This window comes from Heterodontus francisci, chromosome 12 (genome assembly GCF_036365525.1).
Source record: "Heterodontus francisci isolate sHetFra1 chromosome 12, sHetFra1.hap1, whole genome shotgun sequence".
In the NCBI taxonomy this organism is placed as follows: Eukaryota; Metazoa; Chordata; class Chondrichthyes; order Heterodontiformes; family Heterodontidae; genus Heterodontus; species Heterodontus francisci.
In genome coordinates, this window is record NC_090382.1 from 25,230,779 (window position 1) to 25,252,924 (window position 22,146).

At 43.7% G+C, this 22,146-nt stretch overlaps 1 protein-coding gene across 2 annotated transcripts in view; it reads left to right on the forward strand.

The window, feature by feature from the left end:
* LOC137375554 (transcription factor SOX-30-like) overlaps window positions 1–22,146 on the forward strand; it is a 63,693-nt gene that overhangs the window by 12,640 nt on the left and 28,907 nt on the right. For both annotated transcript variants that reach the window (XM_068042900.1, XM_068042899.1), the window contains exons 2-3: window positions 839–1,078; window positions 3,351–3,539. In XM_068042900.1, coding sequence (XP_067899001.1) covers window positions 850–1,078; window positions 3,351–3,539 — 418 coding nt within the window. In that variant the 5' untranslated portion in view covers window positions 839–849. The remainder of the gene's footprint in view (window positions 1–838; window positions 1,079–3,350; window positions 3,540–22,146) is intronic.

Below are 22,146 nucleotides of genomic sequence, written 5' to 3' on the forward strand. Positions count from 1 at the left end.
AATGGGTGGTTGATGGTCGGCACAGACTCGGTGGGCCGAAGGGCCTGTTTCAGTGCTGTATCTCTAAACTAAACTAAACAATGAGGTGTGTGGATTTCAGTTCCTTGAAGATCTCTAGAAGGTTTATTTACAGCTAAACTAATATTCACAATACAGAGCAAACTATATACAGAACCTTTGTCCAGGGTGTCACAGTGCAGAGAGACTATGGCATCTAGTCACATGACTACATCCTGGTACTTAGCTCATTAGCATACTGAGTTCTTAAAGGGACATCACTCTTAAAGCGATCACACAACAAATTGGACGATGTTGACCCTCATTGCTCCAACAGTGCATCATTGTTTAACATTTATGTTTACACTTAAAGATTTTATACTAGGGCAAGATACCAGTGGTTGCACAGTGCATCTGCATCTGTATCCTTGCAGCAATCAGCACTGTGAGGAAAGGGGAAAGAAAAATTGGGGAGGAAAGCTTTGGTTTATATGACTCTGTACTACATAAAGTACATATTTACCCACTGACTATTGGCAGGAATCCAAGGACAGATTTCTTTCTCAACCATTCGACACAGCCATAATAACCTATGGTGGAGAGGTGATCAGATTAATTGTGCATCAGATTTTATGTAGATATGGTTTCCCACCACTATTTCAGTTTAATTGTTTCAATGTATAGTGAGATTTTACCCCAGTGGCAGAACTTAGTGTTTTCAGGTTTGTAAAGCTTTTTTTTGTCTTTTTAACATAATGTGTCACTCCAGTGACACCATTTTGTTCAAACTTCTGTGCATTTACACGTTCGTCTGATTTTTATTCCATTGTTCTGGTTTTAGAAATCAATGATATGCCACCCTCCAAAGACAGAAGTGGACATATAAAACGCCCAATGAATGCATTTATGGTTTGGGCACGGATTCACAGACCATCATTAGCCAAGGCAAACCCCAATGCTAATAATGCTGAAATTAGTGTCCAACTTGGCCTGGAATGGAACAAACTGACCGAAGAACAGAAGAAACCCTACTATGATGAAGCACAAAAAATAAAAGAGAAGCACAGGGAAGAATTTCCTGGTGAGTTAAAAGCTAGATTTTAACAGATAGTAATAGATTTATTTTCCTTGAGAAGTAAAGATGAAGGCATGGATATTAACAGGGCGAGTTACGATGGTGGGGGGCGGCGGGTGGAGGGAGGGAGGGCGAGTGAAGTTTTTTAACTCCACGGCATGTGTTTTTTTGTACTTGACAGGTTCTCTGTCCAGAAGTCAGCCTGATTGACAGGCTTGGCTTCCACGTGGGTGGGCAAGACTTAGGAGCAGGTAGGTCCGATTCCTGATCCCAGGGGCCTTTGTATGGGGGAGGAACGGATACACTCCTGCTCCTCCTGGCCCACAAGGATGACTATAAAGGCACTTCTTCCCATCTCCCTTCAACTGCCTGTTTCCCAAGGCCTGCAAAACCCAAATGGCCACTGTATAACCTGCAAAGCAAGTTAAATTAGAGACTGCCAGTCTGATTAAAATATTTAAGTTGCCAACCCGCCTCCTGGAAGCAGATTGACTGCCTGCCCTTTGTCCCGCCTCCATTTAAACTGGAACTAGGTTGGTTGGGGTCAGATTTTAAAATTTTTTACATTTCTGCATCTGACCCAACCCCAAACCACCCATTTTTTTGGTGTTAAAATTCAGCCTAAAGAGTTAAAGCCTAAAGCAGAAGGACAGTCTGGGAGTATTATTTTTCAAGAAATGCTCCTCCAATGTCTACACAAAAATATAATTAGAAGCATATCCCTTGCCCTTGTTAAGAAAACTTTAGATTTCCCATTCCAGTGAAGAATCTAGTTTTCCAGCTGCCATCACCATTTGAGAATGTCTCTGTATTGTTTTATTTTATGATCCAACTATACTTCTGCCACTAAAAGAATCTGTAAATAAAATGATTTAAAAAAAATAAATTTCATCAGCAAGTTAACTTTTGCCAGAGATACTTTTGATCCTGTGCTCTGCTGGAAGTACTGAGAAGAAATAAGTAAATGGTTACCTCTGATGGTCAGCCTGGCACAGTGGATAATGCTCTTATGCCAAAAAGGTTATAGGTTTAAGCCTGAAATCAATATTTGTACCTACGGTCAAGGCTGAAGCTCCAGCTGAATATTGAGGGCATGCTGCCAATAGTCATAGAATCACAGAGTCATTTATAGCACAGAAGGAGGCCATTCAGCCCACCGAGTCCATGCCAGCTCTCTATGGAGCTATCCAGTCAGTCCCAATCCTCCACTCAATCCCTGTAGCTCTGCAAGTTTATTTTCTTCAATTGGCCATCCAATTTCCTTTTGAAATCATCGATTGTCTCTGCTTCCACTACCCTGGTGGGCAGCAAGTTCCACCTGCTGCGTAAAGAAGTTTTTCCTCATATTCCCCCTGCACCTCTTGCCCAAAACCTTCAATCTGTTTCTCCTAGTCCTTGAATCATTAGTTAATGGGAACAGTTATTCCTTGTCTAACTTATCTAAGCCTGTCATAATCTTGTACACCTCTATTAAATCGCCCCTCAATCTTCTTTGCTCTAAGGAGAACAACCCCAGCTTTTCCAACTAACCTTGTAACTAAAATCCCTCATCCCTGGAACCATTCTGGTAAATCTCTTCTTCAGCCTTTGAAGAACCCTCACGTCCTTCCTAAATTGTGGGGCCTAAACCAGAGATTTATAAAGGTTTGGCATAACTTCCCTGCTTTTGCAGTCAATGGCTCTATTTATGAAGCCCAAGATCCCATATGCTTTATAACCACTCTCTCAATATGTCCTGCCACCTTCAAAGATCTATGCAAATGCAGCCCCAGGTCCCTCTGTTCCTGCTCACCTTTTAGAACTTTAGTCATTCCAAGTTTAAGCACCTTAAGACATTTTACTGTGTTACAGGTGCTATATAAATGCAAGTTGTCGTTGCAGACGTCATTCAGATGAGACATTAAAGTAAGGTCCTGTCTATCTTTTCCTAAGGATATGAAAAGACTATAACAGGAAGACTGTAGGATCAGTATTTTAGAAGGGTAACATTGAAAGGCCCAGATTGGAATAGATTCATTGTCCTTACATGGGTTTTTATGTTAACCCTTTTCAGAGGAGAAAAGAACTTTGCTGGGACTTGAATGCAGAATCTTCTGGGCCCCAATCTAGCACTCAACCAACCCAACCTACCCAACACTTAATAAAATGAATAAGTGATGTTTCTTTCCTCAAAATGTGTCAAATAATATATTTTGTAAAAGTCAGTTCTTGTTTAACATCTGAATTAGTGCAAACTTCATATTATGTCGTTAATTACTATGTTAATTTGACCCCTTAGGTTGGGTATACCAGCCACGACCAGGGAAAAAAAAACGTTTTGCACTGGGTGTTCCTTCAAATGTCTTTCCTGGCAGTGGTCAAAATATTGTTTCAACAACTCCAGCAACCATTTACCCCTATCGGCCTGCCACATACTCAGTGGTTATTCCGAACTTACAATCTAATGTCAACCGTCCATCAGTTATTGGTAGGTTGTGAAATTTATAATTGTAGTTTTGAACATTGTAGTTCAACACATCTGTTATATAATAAAAATGGTGAGTTCCAGTTTCTAATGGTACTGGTAGATGGCACCACAATCATAATGAAGCACATTCCAAATAGAGGGGTGGCACTTTATGTTACATAACAGCCCTCTACTAGTCATTCATGGCTGCAAAACCAATCCCTGGACGTGTAGAATCACTGTAAAGGGACCATAAGTAAAGCATGGCGAGAAGGACACAGGAATGTTAACCATATTTAAAATGTTGACCAGGTCATGAATGCAGTCCCAGAGGTCAAAAGAGGATGTGGCAAAATGTCAATAGAAACTGAAGCCTTCTCCAAGGCACAGTTTGCCTAGCATCCCACCCCGGGGCAAAAAGCATCTTCATTTTTCCTGCCACCCCGTTGAGGCCTAACTAGCCAACTGGCACACCCCCTTTCTCTGAGGCAAATTCTTACCCTCTCCACCCCCTTCTTCCAGTCCCTTCTCGCCCTCCACTTCCTCTCCTCCAGCTCAGCCCAACTTAGCTGTCAGTATTCCCCAGCCCCACTTCTGACTGAGACCAAAATCATTCACCACTATCTCCAGCATTTCTGCTGATGTCAAAAGAACTTCCCAACCCTTTGGAAACTCCCCCTTGCCCCTTCTCTTATCTTTATCCATTTCTCTATGCTCTTGTCTCCCTTTGCCATTCTCAAGCTCCATTACACCATCCTCTCACTCCATTCAACTATCCTTCCTCCTCCTTTTACCCTTTATTCTGTTCTTGCCCTCTTGCCCCCTGTTCCCATTTCCCCTTTCCCCATTCCATTCCTCCACTTCCCTCTTCCCTAACACTCCCCATCCACCCTTCCTACTCTTCTCCTTATTCTCCTGTCTTCCTATCCTCTCTATTCCTGCCCTGCTATTATCATTCCCCCATTCTTCCTCTCCTCTCTCACTTCATCCCTCCCTTCCTCCAAATTAAAATTGGTCTTGTGCCTGCAAGGCCCATCTATGGATGTATACCAGAGGCTTGCTGGAAATTGGATCTCAGGACTCATAAAACTGGCAAGCTGCGGTCACCAATTGGGCATCCCAATGCAGCTCACTGATTGGGGAATAGAAAATTCGACCGGCCCCAGCCCAGAGGTACGTCCTGGGAGTGGTGGAGGTGAACGAGGTGAACATTATTCTATATGAAGCAAGTGCATCGTATTGCTAAAGGTTTTGTGATCTGCAGTTAAACTCTTTCAGATTATTTTACATGAACAATGAATAAGTGAAAGTCTTGATATTTCCACTTTCACACCTGTTACGACCAGGTGAGGAAGGGGTCTCAGGCTCTCTTTTCGCCCCTTCTCTGGTTTGACCGCAACAGGGTTTATCTTGTTTACACAGTGAATTAATTTACCATCCCAGTGAGCACTTGCTCCTGTTCCTCTAATATAATTGCAAATGAACCAATCAGACAGGTTTTCTTGAGTTTAAACAAGAAAGATGTAAGTTTATCACTTTAAACTGATTAAAAATTACTAAAATATGTTACACGAGAGGCACACATACAAATAGAGGGAAAAACAGAGTTGGGAGGTTGGAGTAGTCCATAATAAATGGAATTTAAATACTGATCCTCAGTGTCTTTAGTTGAAATTGTAGTCATGAAATCCACGCTGGGCCACGTGTACAATTCGGACTTGCTCCTCTGGTTCCGGAAAGCAGAAGAGGGGCTTTATCCATGTCCCCTTAGTTGCTGAATGTAAGGATCTGTAGACTTGAGCCGTAATAGCTGCTGCCGAGGCTTCTCTGGCACTTTACTGGAGAGGGGGAGAGAGAGATGTTCCCTTGCTGGTTCCCAGTTGCCGTCTGACTTCTGAGTCACCACTCACAAATTTCCAGAGTGGCCCAAGCTGTCATGTGATGTGACCACCTCTTTATGTTTGCATCAGCATCTTCTGGAATGGACTTTGAAATTCAAGGGCTCTCCCCCGAGCTGTTCAGACATACTTGTTGGGGTGGGGGGGGGGTTTGGCCCTTTCAAAGTCAACGGGTGTCGATGACTTTTGATGACCCCCCATTGATCAGGTTATCCCAGATAAATGAATCAGGGAGCACCCCATTGTTCGGCTAGGCTGAGTAATCCCATCTGTCTCCAGCCTGATTCTTTGTTTTTTTTTCATATGCAAATTGTGAGTGGCCATCTTAGCTGCTATTTGTTCTATTTTAAAAATTATCTGTGACAATGTCCAGGAAAAGTCTCAGGCAAAGTTCCATATGATGAAATGAATATTTCCATTTGGTATGTGGGGTTTCCGGCACACACCACTGACAAATTAGGTGGGTGGTTGACTATATTTTCCCAGTTGTGCTTCAGCATGGATATCAATTGGCATTAGGTTGGCTTTATATACAGATTAATTGCCCCCCTAAATCGTGGCTGAGTCAATAATTTTGTCAAATGTCCGCGGTGCAACAATTTGGTACCTATCCCTGTTCTAGACCAGGGACAACCTGATGGGCCACAGAAAGTCAGAAGCCTTCTATGAGCCATGCTACAGGCACTGGGGTTGGACTGCACTAGGACAGGCAAAGGCATATGGAAGACAGGCAGTAAGGGAATGTACATGGGTGATTAATTGACTTTTGTATGCATTATGGCATGTTTTAAATTCCAAATTCAGTTTGGAATGTTTATTTTGTGGTGGCTTTTATTTTTGCAATGTGGCCAAGCAAGCTATTTGGTGGTCAGTAACAGAGGGAAGGTAAGGTATGAGACTGTTGGTGAATGGGGAATTGGAATTGCATTTACTGGTATGGCAGTAAGATTAGTCAATTATGGACAGCCCAACCAGAAAGGGGCTATGTTGATTGTCCTCTCCCTTCCTTGTCCTCTTCCTCCTCCTGTTTTTCCTCCTACTGCTACTCCTTCTCCTTAGCTGGTTATGTATAGATGGTGGCAAGGGGTGTGCCATCATGATGGCGAGGTTGTGCAGCATGAAGCAGACCACAAAACATTTTGACATGCTCTACCCTGTACTGTAGGGCTCCTTCAGAACGCACCAGAGTCAATAGCCATGTTGTCAAAGGATATCCCCTGGTTGCCTAGTTGCTACCCTCTGATTTGACATGGTGGCTCAAATGCAGATGGCACCGCGGACTCCTACAGAATGAAGCATCATAACTGCTGCTAGGGGCTGAATTTTTCAAGCTCACCACCGATATCTGCGGCAAGCTTCAACCACGGCATGGCACACGCGCGACATGTGTGCCACGGAGCTGCCGCAATATTTGGTGTAGCAGCTCATTTACATGGAGGGGGCGGAGCGCCCGCCCCCAATGAAGTAGAGGTGGAGGGCAATCCGGCAATGGCCTCCAGCACCACCGCGCAGGCAGCGGCACCAGCACCATTTTTAAAGGGCTTTAAGCCCTTCCGTTTAATTTCAATATTTAACGTCACAGTTTTCCGAAAAACAAAACCAAACATTTATTCAGTTCCAATCCCCTCTCCCACCACCCCCCCAATCACTAATCAGTTTATTTTTTGTACTGTCCTCCCAAAAAAAGTAAATTCTTGATCCTGACCTTTCCCCCCCAAACTTTCTTTACTGTAACTTTCAACCCGTTCCCACCATCTCCTCAACTAATCGCGTTAGTTTTTGTGGTTCCCCCCGCCCCCACCCGTCCACCCTGAAAACATCACTCCTCCCCCTCCCCCCCTTGGATCTCCGAACGGAGATCTGAAGGCATGGGAGTTCTGGCAACCGGCTGGAATATCGGCGTGGGACGGCCGTCTCAACAAGGTAAGTAATTATTCATTAATTACCATTGATTTTAATATTTAAATTAAGTCTCTGTCATCGAGTGGCGGGGGGCCGCCTCAAGAACTCGCTGCCACCAATACAATGGAGCAGGGCCTTCCCGGCGTCGGGGCCCGTGGCGGGCTTCTCCTGGAGGTATTTTCCAGGTCTCTTAGCCACGATCCCCTATGTCGGGAGCTGGTAAAATCCAGCCCTAGGATACTGGACACTGACCTGTATAACACATTGTGTATGGTTTCACACCCAGCTGGATGTTGGGGGAGTGAAATCCCATATAGTTATAGACCATCATCGAATTGACATGCAGTGCCCACAAAGTGACATGTGTGTAATCAGTGGCACCCTGCGCCATAGGGAAGCCTGTAATCCTTGCTAAGCCACATGCTTGCTCTGCCTGTTTCTCTTTGGCAAGAGGGAATGAAATGTATTCAGCTCTATTGGAATACAGAGGCTCAGTGTTCCTTTTGCAAGAGTTGTTGGCAAACTGTGAAATGTTGCAAGTGTCACCTGCTCCATGCATGTAAAAGTTCATAGTCATGGTCAGGGAAAATGATGGAATCTATTATTCAGGAAGTGAAAGCAGGTCATTTAGAAAATCTCAATGCAATCTGGCAGAGTCAACTTGGTTTTGTGAAAAAGAAATTGTGTTTGACTAATTTATTAGAGTTCTTTGAGGAAGTAACAAGCAAAGTGGATAAAGGAGAACCTGTGAATGTGGTGTATTTGGATTTCCTGATGGCATTTGACAAGGTGCCACATCAAAAGTTACAAAACAAAATAAGAGCCCATGGTATAGGGGGTAACATATTAGCATGGATAGAAAATTGGTTAGCCAACAGGAAACAGAGAGTAGGCATAAATGAGTCATTTTCGGGTTGGCAAGCTCTAACTCGTGGATTGCCACAGGGATCAGTACTGGGACCTCAACTATTTACAATCTATATGAATGACTTGGATAAAGGGACAGAATGTATGGTTGCTAAATTTTCTGATGACACAAAGAAACGTAGGAGAGTAAGTTGTGAAGAAGACATAAGGAGTCTGCAAAGGGATATAGATAGGTTATGTGAGTGGGCAAAGATTTGGCAGATGGAGTATAATATGGGAAAGTGTGAATTTGTCCACTTTGGCCAGAAGAAGAGAAAAGCAACATATTATTTAAATTGAGAAAGAATTCTGAACTCTGAGATGCAGAGCGATCTGGGTGTCCTAGTACACAAAACACAAAAAGTTAGTATGCAGGTACAGCAAGTGATTAAGAAGGCAAATGCAATGTTGTCATTTATTGCAAGGGGAATGGAATATAAAAGTAGAGATATTTTGCTACAGTTGTACAGGGCATTGGCGAGCCCACATCTAGAGTATTGTGTACAGTTTTGGTCTCCTTGCTTAAGAAAGGATATTATTGCATTGGAAGCAGTTCAGAGAAGATTCATGCAATGGATTCCTGGGATGAGAGGGTTATCTAATGAGGAAAGATTGGACAGATTGGGTCTGTATTCATTGGAGTTTAGAAGGATGAGAGGTGATCTTATTGAAACATATAAGATCCTGAGGGGACTTGACAGGGTGGATGTTGAAGGGATGTTTCCCCTTGTAGGAGAGACCAAAACTAGGGGGCAAAGTTTAAAAATAAGGGGTTTCCCATTTAAGACAGAGATGAGCAGATATTTTTTCTCTCAGAGGGTCGTGAGCCTGTGGAACTCTCTTCCCCAGAGAGTGGAGGAAGGGTCATTAAGTGTTTTTAAGGCAGAGGTAGACAGATTCCTGACAAATAGGGGAGTGAAAGGATTTTGGGAGTAGGCAGGAAAGTGGAGTGGACTCCATAAACAGATCAGTCATGATCTTATAGAATGGCAGAGCAGGCCCGAGAGGCCGAATAGCCTGTTCCTGCTCTGAGTTCATCTGTTCGTATGTCACCTTCACAACCACTGAAATGTCTCCTAATTTAGAATGTTGTCTTCACCCTGCTGTAAGGCTGCAGTTGCAGTAGGTGGCAGATTTCAATGAAGCAGAGACATCTCACATACTATTCCTTGCTGAGCTTCAGGTCGGAGAATTGCTTCCCGAACACCCTGGGTGGATATGAACTCCTGCTGAAAGTCCTCCTCCCCCTCCTCCTCTTCTTCCTCCTCCTCCCTCTTCCAGCAGCTTGTCCTGCTCTGTGTTACTTCTGCTCATTCTCTCTGTCATGTCAAGGGAGGTGAAAACTACTGTACCCATAACTTAGAGGAAATGGCTTGTGCAGAAACCCTGAAGCCAGAATTCAGCACATGCCACACCACTCCCAGTAGACTTCAGCAACTTTAAACACTTCTGTAATTACAGCAAGAGCCAGTAGAAATCAATCAGCATCTAACCTGAAAGTAGTCGATGCTCCCATTTGGGGTGGCACAGTGGCGCAGTGATTAGCACCGCAGCCTCACAGCTCCAGCGACCCGGGTTCAATTCTGGGTCCTGCCTGTGTGGAGTTTGCAAGTTCTCCCTGTGTCTGCGTGGGTTTTCTCTAGGTGCTCCGGTTTCCTCCCACAAGCTAAAAGACTTGCAGGTTGGTAGGTAAATTGGCCATTATAAATTGCCCCTAGTATAGGTAGGTGGTAGGGAAATATAGGGACAGGTGGGGATGTGGTAGGAATATGGGATTAGTGTAGGATTAGTATAAAATGGGTGGTTGATGGTCGGCACAGACTCGGTGGGCCGAAGGGCCTGTTTCAGTGCTGTGTCTCTAAACTCTAAATAGCACAGGTGAGGGATCCTTCCTGCTGCTGAATACTTGTTCAGCTGCTTGTGTTTAAGAGACAGCATTAGCTCGAACTTTGAGCTCCAATTTGGCAGCACTGGTGTCAAATCAACATTACATGCTGATTGACATCACGATCTGTTACTGTGCCTACTCCTGGTTGACACTCCGTGTGCACGTGCTAATGCCATCAGCAAAGTGGCGTACAGTACAGCTCTTACCATGTATTCGGAGCACCGAAGAAACGGATCCAAATTTTGCAGCACCTTGTCCTGAGCCATTCTTTGTATCCTGGTATGATTCAAATGTATCCTCAATACATCAATACAGGGTGGCACAGTGGTTAGCACTGCAGCCTCACAGCTCCAGCGACTCGGGTGTGGTTCTGCGTACTGTCTGTGTGGAGTTTGCAAGTTCTCCCTGTGACTGTGTGGGTTTCCGCCGGGTGCTCTGGTTTCCTCCCACAGCCAAAGAGTTGTAGGTTGATAGGTAAATTGGCCATCGTAAATTGCCCCTAAAGTAGGTAGGTGGTAGGAAAATTGAGGGAAGGTGGGGATGTGGTAGGGAATATGGGATTAATGTAGGATGAGTAAAAATGGGTGGTTGATGGTCAGCACAGACTTGGTGGGCCGAAGGGCCTGTTTCAGTGCTGTATCTCTCTATGACATCCTTTCTACAGCTTTAACATCCTTGCTGTATTCAGGTATCCTGAACTGCACACAGTACTCTAACCAATGTCTTGTACAAACTTAACATAATTTCTTCACTTTCATATACGGTGCCCTTATTTATAAAATCCAGACTCTCATTTGTCTTTTACTGTGCTTTCCTCCCAACACTCAGGTGTGTGGTCAGTGCATCTACACCCCTTTATTCCCTCTGTACCTCCACAATGTTTAAGTGGCTTATCGTTTAAGATAGAATCCCTTTCATTGTTTTCTTTCCTCACATTTCTCTTTATTGAATTGCAACAGCATGTACCAGCTCACCATGCTAGTTTGTGCATGTCCTTTTACAATCTCTGTATCATCAGCAAACTTTGATTTATTTTTTGTCCTGTTCCATATACATTTATAGAAATGGAAAATAGCACAGATTCAGGGGAATGCCACTGTTGCCATACCCACCAATCCATTTACCCTGTTCTTTGAGATGTCTCCTAACCATCTTTCATTTCATTTGGCAACATTCCCTTTAATAACTTTTGTCTTAATTTCTATGATGAGTCTTATCTTTTAATTTATCAAATGCGTTCTGAAAATCCATACACACATCCATCAAGTTCTCTTTACCCATGCACTGCTTTCCATAATCTCAATCTGTCCTTTATAAATCCAGTTTAGCCTACACCTTTCAACAAGTTAATTAATCCTTTATTATAGACTGTTTTCATCTCCAAACTATAGATCCCCCCGATTTGGATAGTTATAAACAAATTTCTTGTTCATCCAAATCAATTAGATAGCTGTTTCCATGATATATTGTACCACCTTCATTTACTGAAATAAGTACTACATTTTTGAAAAGTGTCCCTGATTTTTCCATCAGGCACTCTCTTTGAGGAGTGGCGCTTGTAAAAAGCTCTGGTTAGGAAATCATTTAAATGGATGGATGCAAAATCGGGTGCTGTAGGCCTGCAATATCCGAATCAGTGTTCTCTGCGAGTGTCACTTCTCGCCCAGACAACTGATTGGGGAGTCATCCTTTAACTTTTGGCATTATACATACTGGTTTTGAATTATTCGCTGTTTTAAGATATTTTCTAGAAAGAACGAAATGATTGTCTTCATTTTGTGTTATGCTGAAATGCCAACTTGAGTTCCTCTTCTATCATGCCTGCTAGTTGCAATCTAATGCAAGCAGCAGTGCTGCTTTGGCTATAAAGATTTGAGGGTGGATTTCCTTATAATATTTGTTCTAACCAAAGACTCAATGTGACTACAAAAATGGGAAATCCCATTTTCTTCTCACACTGACTTTTTTCCTAAAGTTACTAACAGAAATAATTTTAACCCCTATGTCCATAAATATTCCTTTGAGGGGTTTGTGTTATGCAGGGTTTAAGTTCTGTATAAACTGCACCTCCATTACTGATGACTACGTATGTTGCCTCTGCTTCCTAAGCCATATTTGCATCTCATGAGATTTGTTCCATGTTTCATAAGAGGTTCTATGGTTGTCATTTGCTATCAAAGCAGAAATCACAGCTTAGTTCTTTGGGAACATGAGCACAGAACTAGAATGTTTATAATATTAACAAGTCTCAGATAAATATTTTCCCTCATTGTCATGACTATGTAAGCTGGACATTCAGCTAATGCTGTTTAAACTCCTTTAGACAAAACTCGATGAATATCTGGTAAGGAATGTGGTTCATGGTTATAAGGATATGTTCAGATAGAGGTAATGAATGCTGTGTGGAATATGATAGTTTCTGAGTTGCTGGCAGCACAGAAGTGTCAGGTGAAGAAAAGCCACAAATTAAGGATATAGAACTAGGTTTAATAGAGCCAATTATATCCTCAGAATATCCTCAAAATGCTTCACAGCTAATGAATTACTTTTGAATTTGTGCACAGTAAGATCTCATGAGCAGCGATGAGACAGTTTATTTTATTCTTTTGTGGGAATCGCTGTCCAGGCCAGCATTTATTGCCCATCCCTAAAGGCCCTTGAACTGAATGGCTTGCTAGGCCATTTCAGAGGTCATTTTTCAAGAGTCAAATGCATTGCTGTGGGTCTGGAGTCATATGTAGGCCAGACCAGGTAAGGACGGTGGATTTCCTTCCCTAAAGGACATTAGTGAACCAGATGGGATTTTACAACAATCATTACATGGTCACCATAGAGTCATAGTGTTATACAGCACAGAAACAGGCCCTTCGGCCCATTGTGTCCGTGCCGGCCATCAAGCACCTATCTATTCTAATCCCATTTTCCACCACTTGGCCCGTAGCCTTGTATGCTATGGTGTTTCAAGCACTCATCTAAATACTTCTTAAATATTGTGAGGGTTCCTGCCTCTACCACCCCTTCAAGCAGTGTGTTCCAGATTCCAACCACCCTCTGGGTGAAAAAATTCTCATCAAATCCCCTCTAAACCTCCTGCCCCTTACCTTAAATCTATACCCCCTGGTTATTGACACCTCCACTAAGGGGAAAAGTTTCTTCCTATCTACCCTATCTATGCCCCTCATAATTTTGTATACCTCAATCAGGTCCCCCCCTCAGCCTTCTCTGCTCTAAGGAAAACAACCCTCGCCTATCCAGTCTCTCTTCATAGCTGAAATGCTCCAGCCCAGGCAACATCCTGGTGAATCTCCTCTGCATCCTCTCCAGTGTAATCACATCCTTTCTGTAGTATGGTGACCAAAACTGTACACAGAACTCCAGCTGTGGCTTAACTAGCATTTTATACAGCTCCATCATAACCTCCCTGCTCTTATATTCTATGCCTCAGCTAAAATAAAGGCAAGTATCCCATATGCCTTCCTAACCACCTTATCTACCTGTGCTGCTGCCTTCAGTGATCTATGGACAAGTACACCAAGATCCCTCTGACCCTCTGTATTTCCTAGGGTCCTACCATCCATTGTGTATTCCCTTGCCTAGTTAGTCCTCCCAAAATGCATCACCTCACACTTCTCAGGATTAAATTCCATTTGCCGCTGCTCTGCCCATCTTACCAGCCCATCTATCTCGTCCTGTAATCTAAGGCTTCCCTCCTCACTATTTACGGCACCACCAATTTTCGTGTCATCTGCAAACTTACTGATCATACCTCCTATATTCACATCTAAATCATTAATGTATACTACAAACACTACTGGTCACAGGCTTCCAATCGCAAAAACAACCCTCGGCCATCACCCTCAGCCTCCTTCCACTAAGCTAATTTTGGATCCAATTTGCCAAATTGCCCTGCATCTCATGGGCTCTTACCTTCTTAACCAATCTCCCATGCGGGACCGTATCAAAAGCCTTACTGAAGTCCATGTAGACTACATCAACTGCTATACCCTCATCTACACATCTAGTCACCTCCTTGAAAAATTCAATCAAATTTGTTAGTCCATGAGACTAGCTTTTTAATTCCAGATTTATTGAATTCAAATTTCACCATCTGCCCTGGTGGGTTCAAACTCATGTCCCCAGAGCAGTCACCTGGGTCTCTGAATTACTAGCCCAGTGACATTACTACTGCCTCCCCTTGCTGATATTGGTTGAGGGAGGAGGTTATTCAGGATACTGGGAGAATTCCTGTTCTTCAAAAAAGTGCTTTGAGGTCTTTTGTATCTATTGGAACAAGCAAACAGGTTCTCCATTTGAGAACTCATCTGCAAGATGCCACTTTAGACAATACAGCCCTTCTTCAGTACTGTACTGAAGCATCAAGTAGATAATGAATTGAAAGTTGTCATTGAGGCTTGAACACGCACTTCTAACTCAGAGGTAACAGTGAGCCAGGTTGATACTTGAATAGCTCGAAACAATGGTCTGTGAAAGGAATGGTCTTGATAAGCCAAAGTAATCTTTTCTTACTTAACACTTCCTTACATTTCTTTGAAACTGTCCAAGAAGTTGGGCCAGACATACCGTTGGATCTCCTTTAGTTGTAAAATCAAGAAGATCTACTCATCCTTCAGTTAATTTGCAAATCTACCTCACGTACATAAGAACGTAAGAAATAGGAGCAGGAGTAGGCCATTCAGCCCCTCAAGCCTGCCCTACCATTCAACAAGATCATGGCTGATCTGTCCCAGGCCTCAACTGCTCTTTCGGGCCTGCTCCACATAACCCTCGAATCTCCGAGATTTCAAAAATCTAGATACCTCCTCCTTAAATACATTTAGTGACCTAGCCTCCACAACTCTCTGAGGTAGAGAGTTCCAGAGATTCGCCACCCTCTGAGAGAAGAAATTTCTTCGCATCTCAGTTTTAAATGTGTGCCCCCTTATTCTGTAACTATGTCCCCTAGTTCGAGATTTCCCCACCAGTGGAAACATATTCTCAACATCTATCCTGTCAAGCCCTCTTAAAATCTTATATGTTTCAATAAGATCACCTCTCATTCTTCTAAATTCCAATGAATAAAGGCCTAACCTGTTTAGCCGTTCTTAATAGGACAACCCCTTCATCGCAGGAATCAGCCGAGTGAACGTTTTCTGAACTGTCTCCAATGCTAGTATATTCTTCCTTAAATACCGGGACAAAAACTGTACGCAGTACTCCAGGTGTGGCCTCACCAACACCCTGTACAGTTGTAACAAGACTTCCCTATTTTTAAACTCTAACCCTCTAGCAATAAAGGCCAAAATTCCATTTGCCTTTCTAATTACTTGCTGCACCTAACTTTGTGTTTCATGTTCAAGAACACCCAGATCCCTCTGTACTGCACTATTTTGTACTCTTTCTCCATTTAAATAATCTGCCTTTTTATTCTTTATACCAAAGTGCATGATCTCAGACTTTCCCACATTGAACTCCATCTGCCAAATTTTTGCCAACTCACTTAACCTATCTCTATCCCTTTGCAGATTCTTTGTATCCTCATCACAATATGCCTTCCCATCTATTTTTGTATCGTCAGCAAATTTGGATACACTACACTCTGTCCCTTCCTCCAAGTCATTAATATAGATAGTAAATAGTTGAGGCCCTAGGACTGATCCTGTGGCACCACACTAGTTACGGCTTTCCAACCTGAAAAAGACCCATTGATCCCGACTCTTTGCCTTCTGTGTGTTAGTCAATCCTCAATCCACACCAACACATTACCCCCAATACCCTGAGCTCCTATTTTATGCAATAACCTTTTATGTGGCGCCTTATCGAACGCCTTCTGAAAATCCAAATACACTACATCTACCAGTTCCCCTTTATCCACTCTGCTTGTTATATCCTCAAAGAACTCTAACAAATTTGTCAAACATGATTTCCCTTTCATAAAATCATGTTGACTCTGTTTGATTGCATTATGTTTTTCTAAATGTCCTACTATTTCTTCCTTAATAATGGACTCTAGCATTTTCCCAATGACACATATTAAGCTAACTGATCTATAGTTTCCTGCTTTCTGTCTCCCTCCTTTCTTGAATAGGGGCGTCGCATTAGTGATTTTCCAATCTGCGGGTACCCTACCGGAATCCAGTGAGTTTTGGTATATTATGACCAATGCCTCCACTATCTCTGTAGCCACTTCTTTTAAAACCCTTGGATGCAGGCTATCAGGTCCTAGCGACTTGTCTGCCTTTAGACCCATCAGTTTGTCCGCACCTTTTCCCTCGGAATAGAGACTGTTACAAGTTCCTCCCTCCCATTTACACCTTGCTCATCTATTATTGCTGGGACGTTTATTGTGCTCTCCACCGTGAAGACCAATGCAAAATATTGGCTTAAATTATCTGCCATTTCCCTGTTCCCTGTTATTAATTCCCCAGTCTCATCCTCTAAGGGTCCCACATTTACTTTAGCTACTCTCTTCCTTTTTATAAACCCGTAGAAGCTCTTACTGTTTGTTTTTATATTTCTTGCCAATTTACTGTCATAAGCAATTTTCTTTCTCTTTATTAGTTTTTTAGTTATCCGCTACTGGTTTCTAAAAAATTCCCAATCCTCTGGCCTACCACTAGCTTTCGTCACTTTGTATGCCTTTGTTTTTGATTTGATACTCTCCTTAACTTCCTTTGTTATCCATGGGTGGTTCATCGTTCTCTTCGAGTCCTTCCTTCTGACTGGAATAACTGTTTGCTGAGTGTTATGAAATATCTGCTTTAAAGTCTGCCACTGCTCCTCTACTGACTTCCCCTGTAGTCTATTTTCCCAGCCCGCTTTAGACAACTCTTTCTTCATACCTCTGTAATTGCCCTTGTTTAAGTTGAAGACACTGGTTTGAAACCCAAGTTGCTCATCCTCAAACTGAATTTGAAATTCTACCATGTTATGATCGCCTCCCCCTAGAGGATCTTTAACTACGAGATCTCTTATTAATCCTACCTCATTATACATTACCAAATCTAAAATAGCTTGTTCCTAGGTAGGTTCTGCAACGTATTGTTCTAAGAAAATATCCCTGATGCACTCTACAAATGCGTCTTCCATGCTATCCTTGCCAATTTGATTTGTCCAGTCTATATACAGATTAAAATCACCCATGATAATTGCAGTGCCCATCTTACATGCCTCCATTATTTCCTAATTAATATTTTGTCCTACAGAGAGGCAACTCCTCAGGGGCCTATAGACCACTCCCACCCGTGATTTCTTTCCCTTGCTATTCCTTATTTCCATCCAAACTGAATCTATATCACGATCTATTACACCTATATCATTACTCACAACAGCACTGATCCCTTCCTTTAATAACAAAGCTACCCCACCTCCTTTTCCTTTCTGCCAATTCTTCCGGAACATCGACTATCCTTGAACATTGAGTTTCCTGTCCTGGTCATCCTGTAACCATGTCTCTGTGATAATTATCAAATCATATTCATTTATTTCTATCTGTGCCATCAGCTCATCTATCTTGTTACAAATGCTACGTGCATTCAGATAAAGAGCCTTAAGCTTTGACTTTTTATCATTTTACCTACTCTGGTTAAAATTCCTGCTGTACTCTTATGTATTCTCTATCCCTTCTTGTCATACTCTGATTAATGTATGTCCCTTCACTGCTCTGCACCTCTGCTCTCTCGTTACTTTTTGACTTTTTAAACTTCCCTTCCATTGAACCCTCCCCCCTACTATTCAGTTTAAAGCCTTATCTACAACCCAAGTTATACGATTCGCCAGGACACTGGTCCCAGCATGGTTCAAGTGCAGCCCATCTCAACGGAACAGCTCTCTCTTTCTCCAGTACTGGTGCCAGTGTCCCATGAATCAGAACCCATTTCTCTCACACCAATCTTTGAGCCACGCATTTACCTCTAATCTTATTTACCCTATGCCAATTTGCACGTGGCTCGGGTGGTAGTCCAGAGATTACCATCTTTGTGGTTCTACTTTTTAAATTAGCCCCGAACTGCTCATAGTCCGTCAGGAGAACCTCGTTCCTAGTCCAACCATGTCGTTGGTACCCACGTGGGCCACGACAACTGGATCCTTTCCCTCCCACTCCAAGTTCCTCTCCAGCCCAGAAGAGATGTCCTTAACCTTGGCACCAGGTAGGCAACACAGTCTTCGGGACTCTCTATCTTTGCTGCAGAAAACAGTATCTATTCCCCGAATTATGTTATCCCCTATTACAACTACATTTCTCTTTACCTCCCCCCCCCCACTTGAATGGCGCTCTGAACCACATTGCTGTGGTCCGTTTGCTCATCTGTGCTGTCTGCAATCTGTGCTCTTGTCCACACTGGGAGCAAGAACCTCGTACCTATTGGATAAGGGCACTGACTGAGGCTCCTCCAAAGCTAAATTCTGGATCCCCATACCTGCCTCACTCACAGTCACACCCTCCTGTCACTGACCACGGTCCAAATTGGATGTAATTAATCTAGGGGTGTGACTATCTCCTGAAACACAGTGTCCAGGTAACTCTCCCCCTCCCTGATGTGTCACAGGGTCCGCAGCTCGGACTCCGAGCCAAGCTGAGCATCAACTCTGAGCCAAAGTTCCTCGAACAGCCAACACTTGCTGCAGATGTGGTCACCGTGGATCGTACCAGCGTCCACCAGCTCCCACATACTACAGCTGTAACACATCGCCTGCCCAGCCATCTCTATTCTATTTAATTAATTAATTTGGATCTCAGTATTTAAAAAAAAATTATATAAGTGTACTCTTAACCTGTAATGATGTCTCCCGATTTCAATCACTTGGCCAAAACAAAAATAAACACAAAATGAGGCACGGAAGAAATACCCACCAATCACATAGCAGCTCTCCTGTGATGTCTCACTTCGATTTCTGCTGGTCAAGCAAGTCCACTGAACTCAATAGAGCGCTCTCACCGCCACTGCCGCTGCTTCTGGTCTCGGGTCTAGGCTCTTTACATCCCAGCTCCTCTCGCCTGTTCCCGCTCTCACCGCTGTCACCGCTGCTTCTGATCTCGGGCCTCAGGTCTCGGCTCTTTATATCCCGGCTCCTCTCGCCTGTTCCCGCTCTCACCGTCGCCGCCACTGCTTCTGGTCTCGGGCCTCAGGCCTCGGCTCTTTACATCCCGGCTCCTCTCGCCTGTTCCCGCTCTCGCCGCCGCTGCTGCTTCTGTTGCACACTTCAGGAAAACAAGCAATCTGCTTAAGAAATGCATGAGAACCCTTCATCACACAGCATGCAGCAACAGTGGTCTAGGATAAGCTCACTTATCATCACTCTGATGGCACCTTACATACTTGATGCTGACTTTGCAGTGTCTCTAAAGCTTTTGTATATGAGGAATCTGATTCCAAGATAAGCCTCAGCATTAGGTTCTGCATCTAGCTAAAGATAATTTAGAAGGACAATATCTTCTATTATGGAGATCTTCATTCTGTAGTCATTGGTAATAAAGGAATCAATTTACTCAAAAAGTTAAAACACAAACAAGAAATGCTGGAAATACTCAGCAGGTCTGGCAGCATCTGTGGAGAGAGAAGCAGAGTTATCGTTTCAGGTTAGTGACCCTTCTCCAGAACTGGCAGATATTAGAAATGTAAAAGGTTTTAAGCAAGTAAAGCAGGGATGGGGCAAAAGATAACAAAAGAGGTGTTGATAGGACAAGGTCACAGAGAATAACTGACCAGAAGGTCACGGAGCAAAGGCAAACGGTATGTTAATAGTGTGCTGAAAGACAAAGCATTAGTACAGAGAGGGTGTTAGTTGACAGAAAACTGAGCAGCCTGGCCCCAAGCACAAACATTAAAAAAAGTGGGTAAGCACGGTAGAAACGAACTAAAATAAAATAAACACAAAAAATAAAAAAAGAATAAATAACGAAAAATAAAAAAGGGGCCCGTCATGCTCTGAAATTATTGAACTCAATGTTCAGTCCGGCAGACTGTAGCGTGCCTAATTGGTAAATGAGGTGCTGTTCCTCGAGCTTGTGTTGTTATTCACTGGAACACTGCAGCAATCCCAGGACAGAGATGTGAGCATGAGAGCAGAGGGTGTGTTGAAATGGCCAGCAACCGGAAGCTCGGGGTCATGCTTTCAGACTGAGCGGTGGTGTTCCGCAAAGCAGTCACCCAGTCTGCATTTGGTCCCCCCAATGTAGAGGAGACCACATTGTGAGCATTATTTTTTGTGTTTATTTTAGTTTGTTTCTACTGTGCCTACCCATTGTTTTTTCATGTTTGTGCTTGGGGCCAGGCTGCTCAGTTTTCTGTCCATTAACACCCTCTCTGTACTAATGCTTTGTCTTTCAGCACACTGTTAACATACCGTTTGCCTTTGCTTCATGACCTTCTGGTCAGTTATTCTCTCTGACCTTGTCCTATCAACACCTCTTTTGTTATCTCTTGCCTCACCCCCGCTTTACTTGCTTAAAACCTTTTACATTTCTAATATTTGTCAGTTCTGATGAAGGGTCACTGACCTGAAACGTTAACTCTGCTTCTCTCTCCACAGATGCTGCCAGACCTGCTGAATATTTCCAGCATTTCTTGTTTGTGTTTCAGATTTCCAGCATCCGCAGTATTTTGCTTTTACTCAGAAAGCTAGACTGATACCGTAATTATGTAATTACGCTGATTGAATCAGGGGTGTTATTTTGATATTGAGGAGCGGGTGGGGGTTAAAGTTGGTAAAAATGTCACCGCATCCGGAAGCCAGCTCCAACGTGTAGAATTCTGTGTTAATTGCATATTAATTATGTTTAAGTGTATACATGTGTTTGGAATTAACTAGGGATTCACTTGTGCCCCTATAAATAGACACTGATTTAAACTGTGGTTGTTCAGTTAGGAAGTGATTGTTTGTAATCTGTAACTATGTAAATAAATGCTTATAAAAGTGTGTAAAGCTTGGCTCCAGTGATATCTTTCATCAACTGGCTTTCAAGAAAAAACATGGGAGCAGAGGATGCTTGCCTAAAGTTTGGAAACTAAGAAAAGTTTTTTTCAAACAGAAAACTACTATCCTAGTAGCCATTAAAATAAATATGGCAGGGCAGGTGATGCGTTGAGGCTGCAGTATGTGGGAGCAGGTGGACACCAGTGTGATCTATGGCAACCACATCTGCTGTAAGTGTCTGCAGCTCGAGGAGCTTCGGCTCAGAGTCATTGGCTGGAATTTTACCCTCGGCGGATGGGAGCTGTCCACCAACTGGCGAACCCGCCTCCGCCTGGCCTGGGGATCCGATCCGCATTTTGTGGTCCCCAGGCCTTTAATTGGTCTGACGTGGGACTTCCACCTCATTGAGGCAGGAGGTCCCGTCTAATGGAGCTGCTGGCCAATCAGTGGGCCAGCAGCTCTCTTTCCTAGCAGCACCACTGGGAGTGGTGGCCACTGCTGGGACTGCAACCCAGCCATCGGAAGGAAGATGTTGGAGAGCCCCAAAACGAAGGTAAGTTTTTGGGGCCTCACCAGTAGTGATAAGGTGGGCCCCAATGGGGCAAAGGTGGCCGATTGGGGGTACAGGGTGGCGTGTGGAGGGTGGTTAGGGCATCGGGGGCGGCCCACTGTCAGACTGTCGGGTACAGGGTGCCTTATCATGAGGGGGCACCACCACCACCCCCCCCCCCCACCCCCAGGCCGTCAGGCTGCTTTTGTCAGGCAGCTTTTCTTGGTCCTGGGCCGCCCGAGCGACCAAGGATAAAATCCCCATGTCGGCGGGTGGAGGCCCTTAAGTGGCCATTAACTGGTCACTTAAGGGCCTTGGTTGGCCTGGGGCGGGTGGGCTGTTTCTTGGGCATCGGAGGCGGGAGCGGGTTCGGAAGGGCCCCCTGAGCCTCCCGTTCCATTTTACAACCCCTCCCCCACCACCATCCCGCTTGGGGAGCGTAAAAGTCCGGCCATTGAGCTGAAAGCCAAGTTACAGACACTGCGATACATCAGGGAGGGGAGAGATACCTGGACACTTTGTTCCAGAGGCAGTCACACCCCTTAGGATAGCATCTTCTGATTTGGTCAG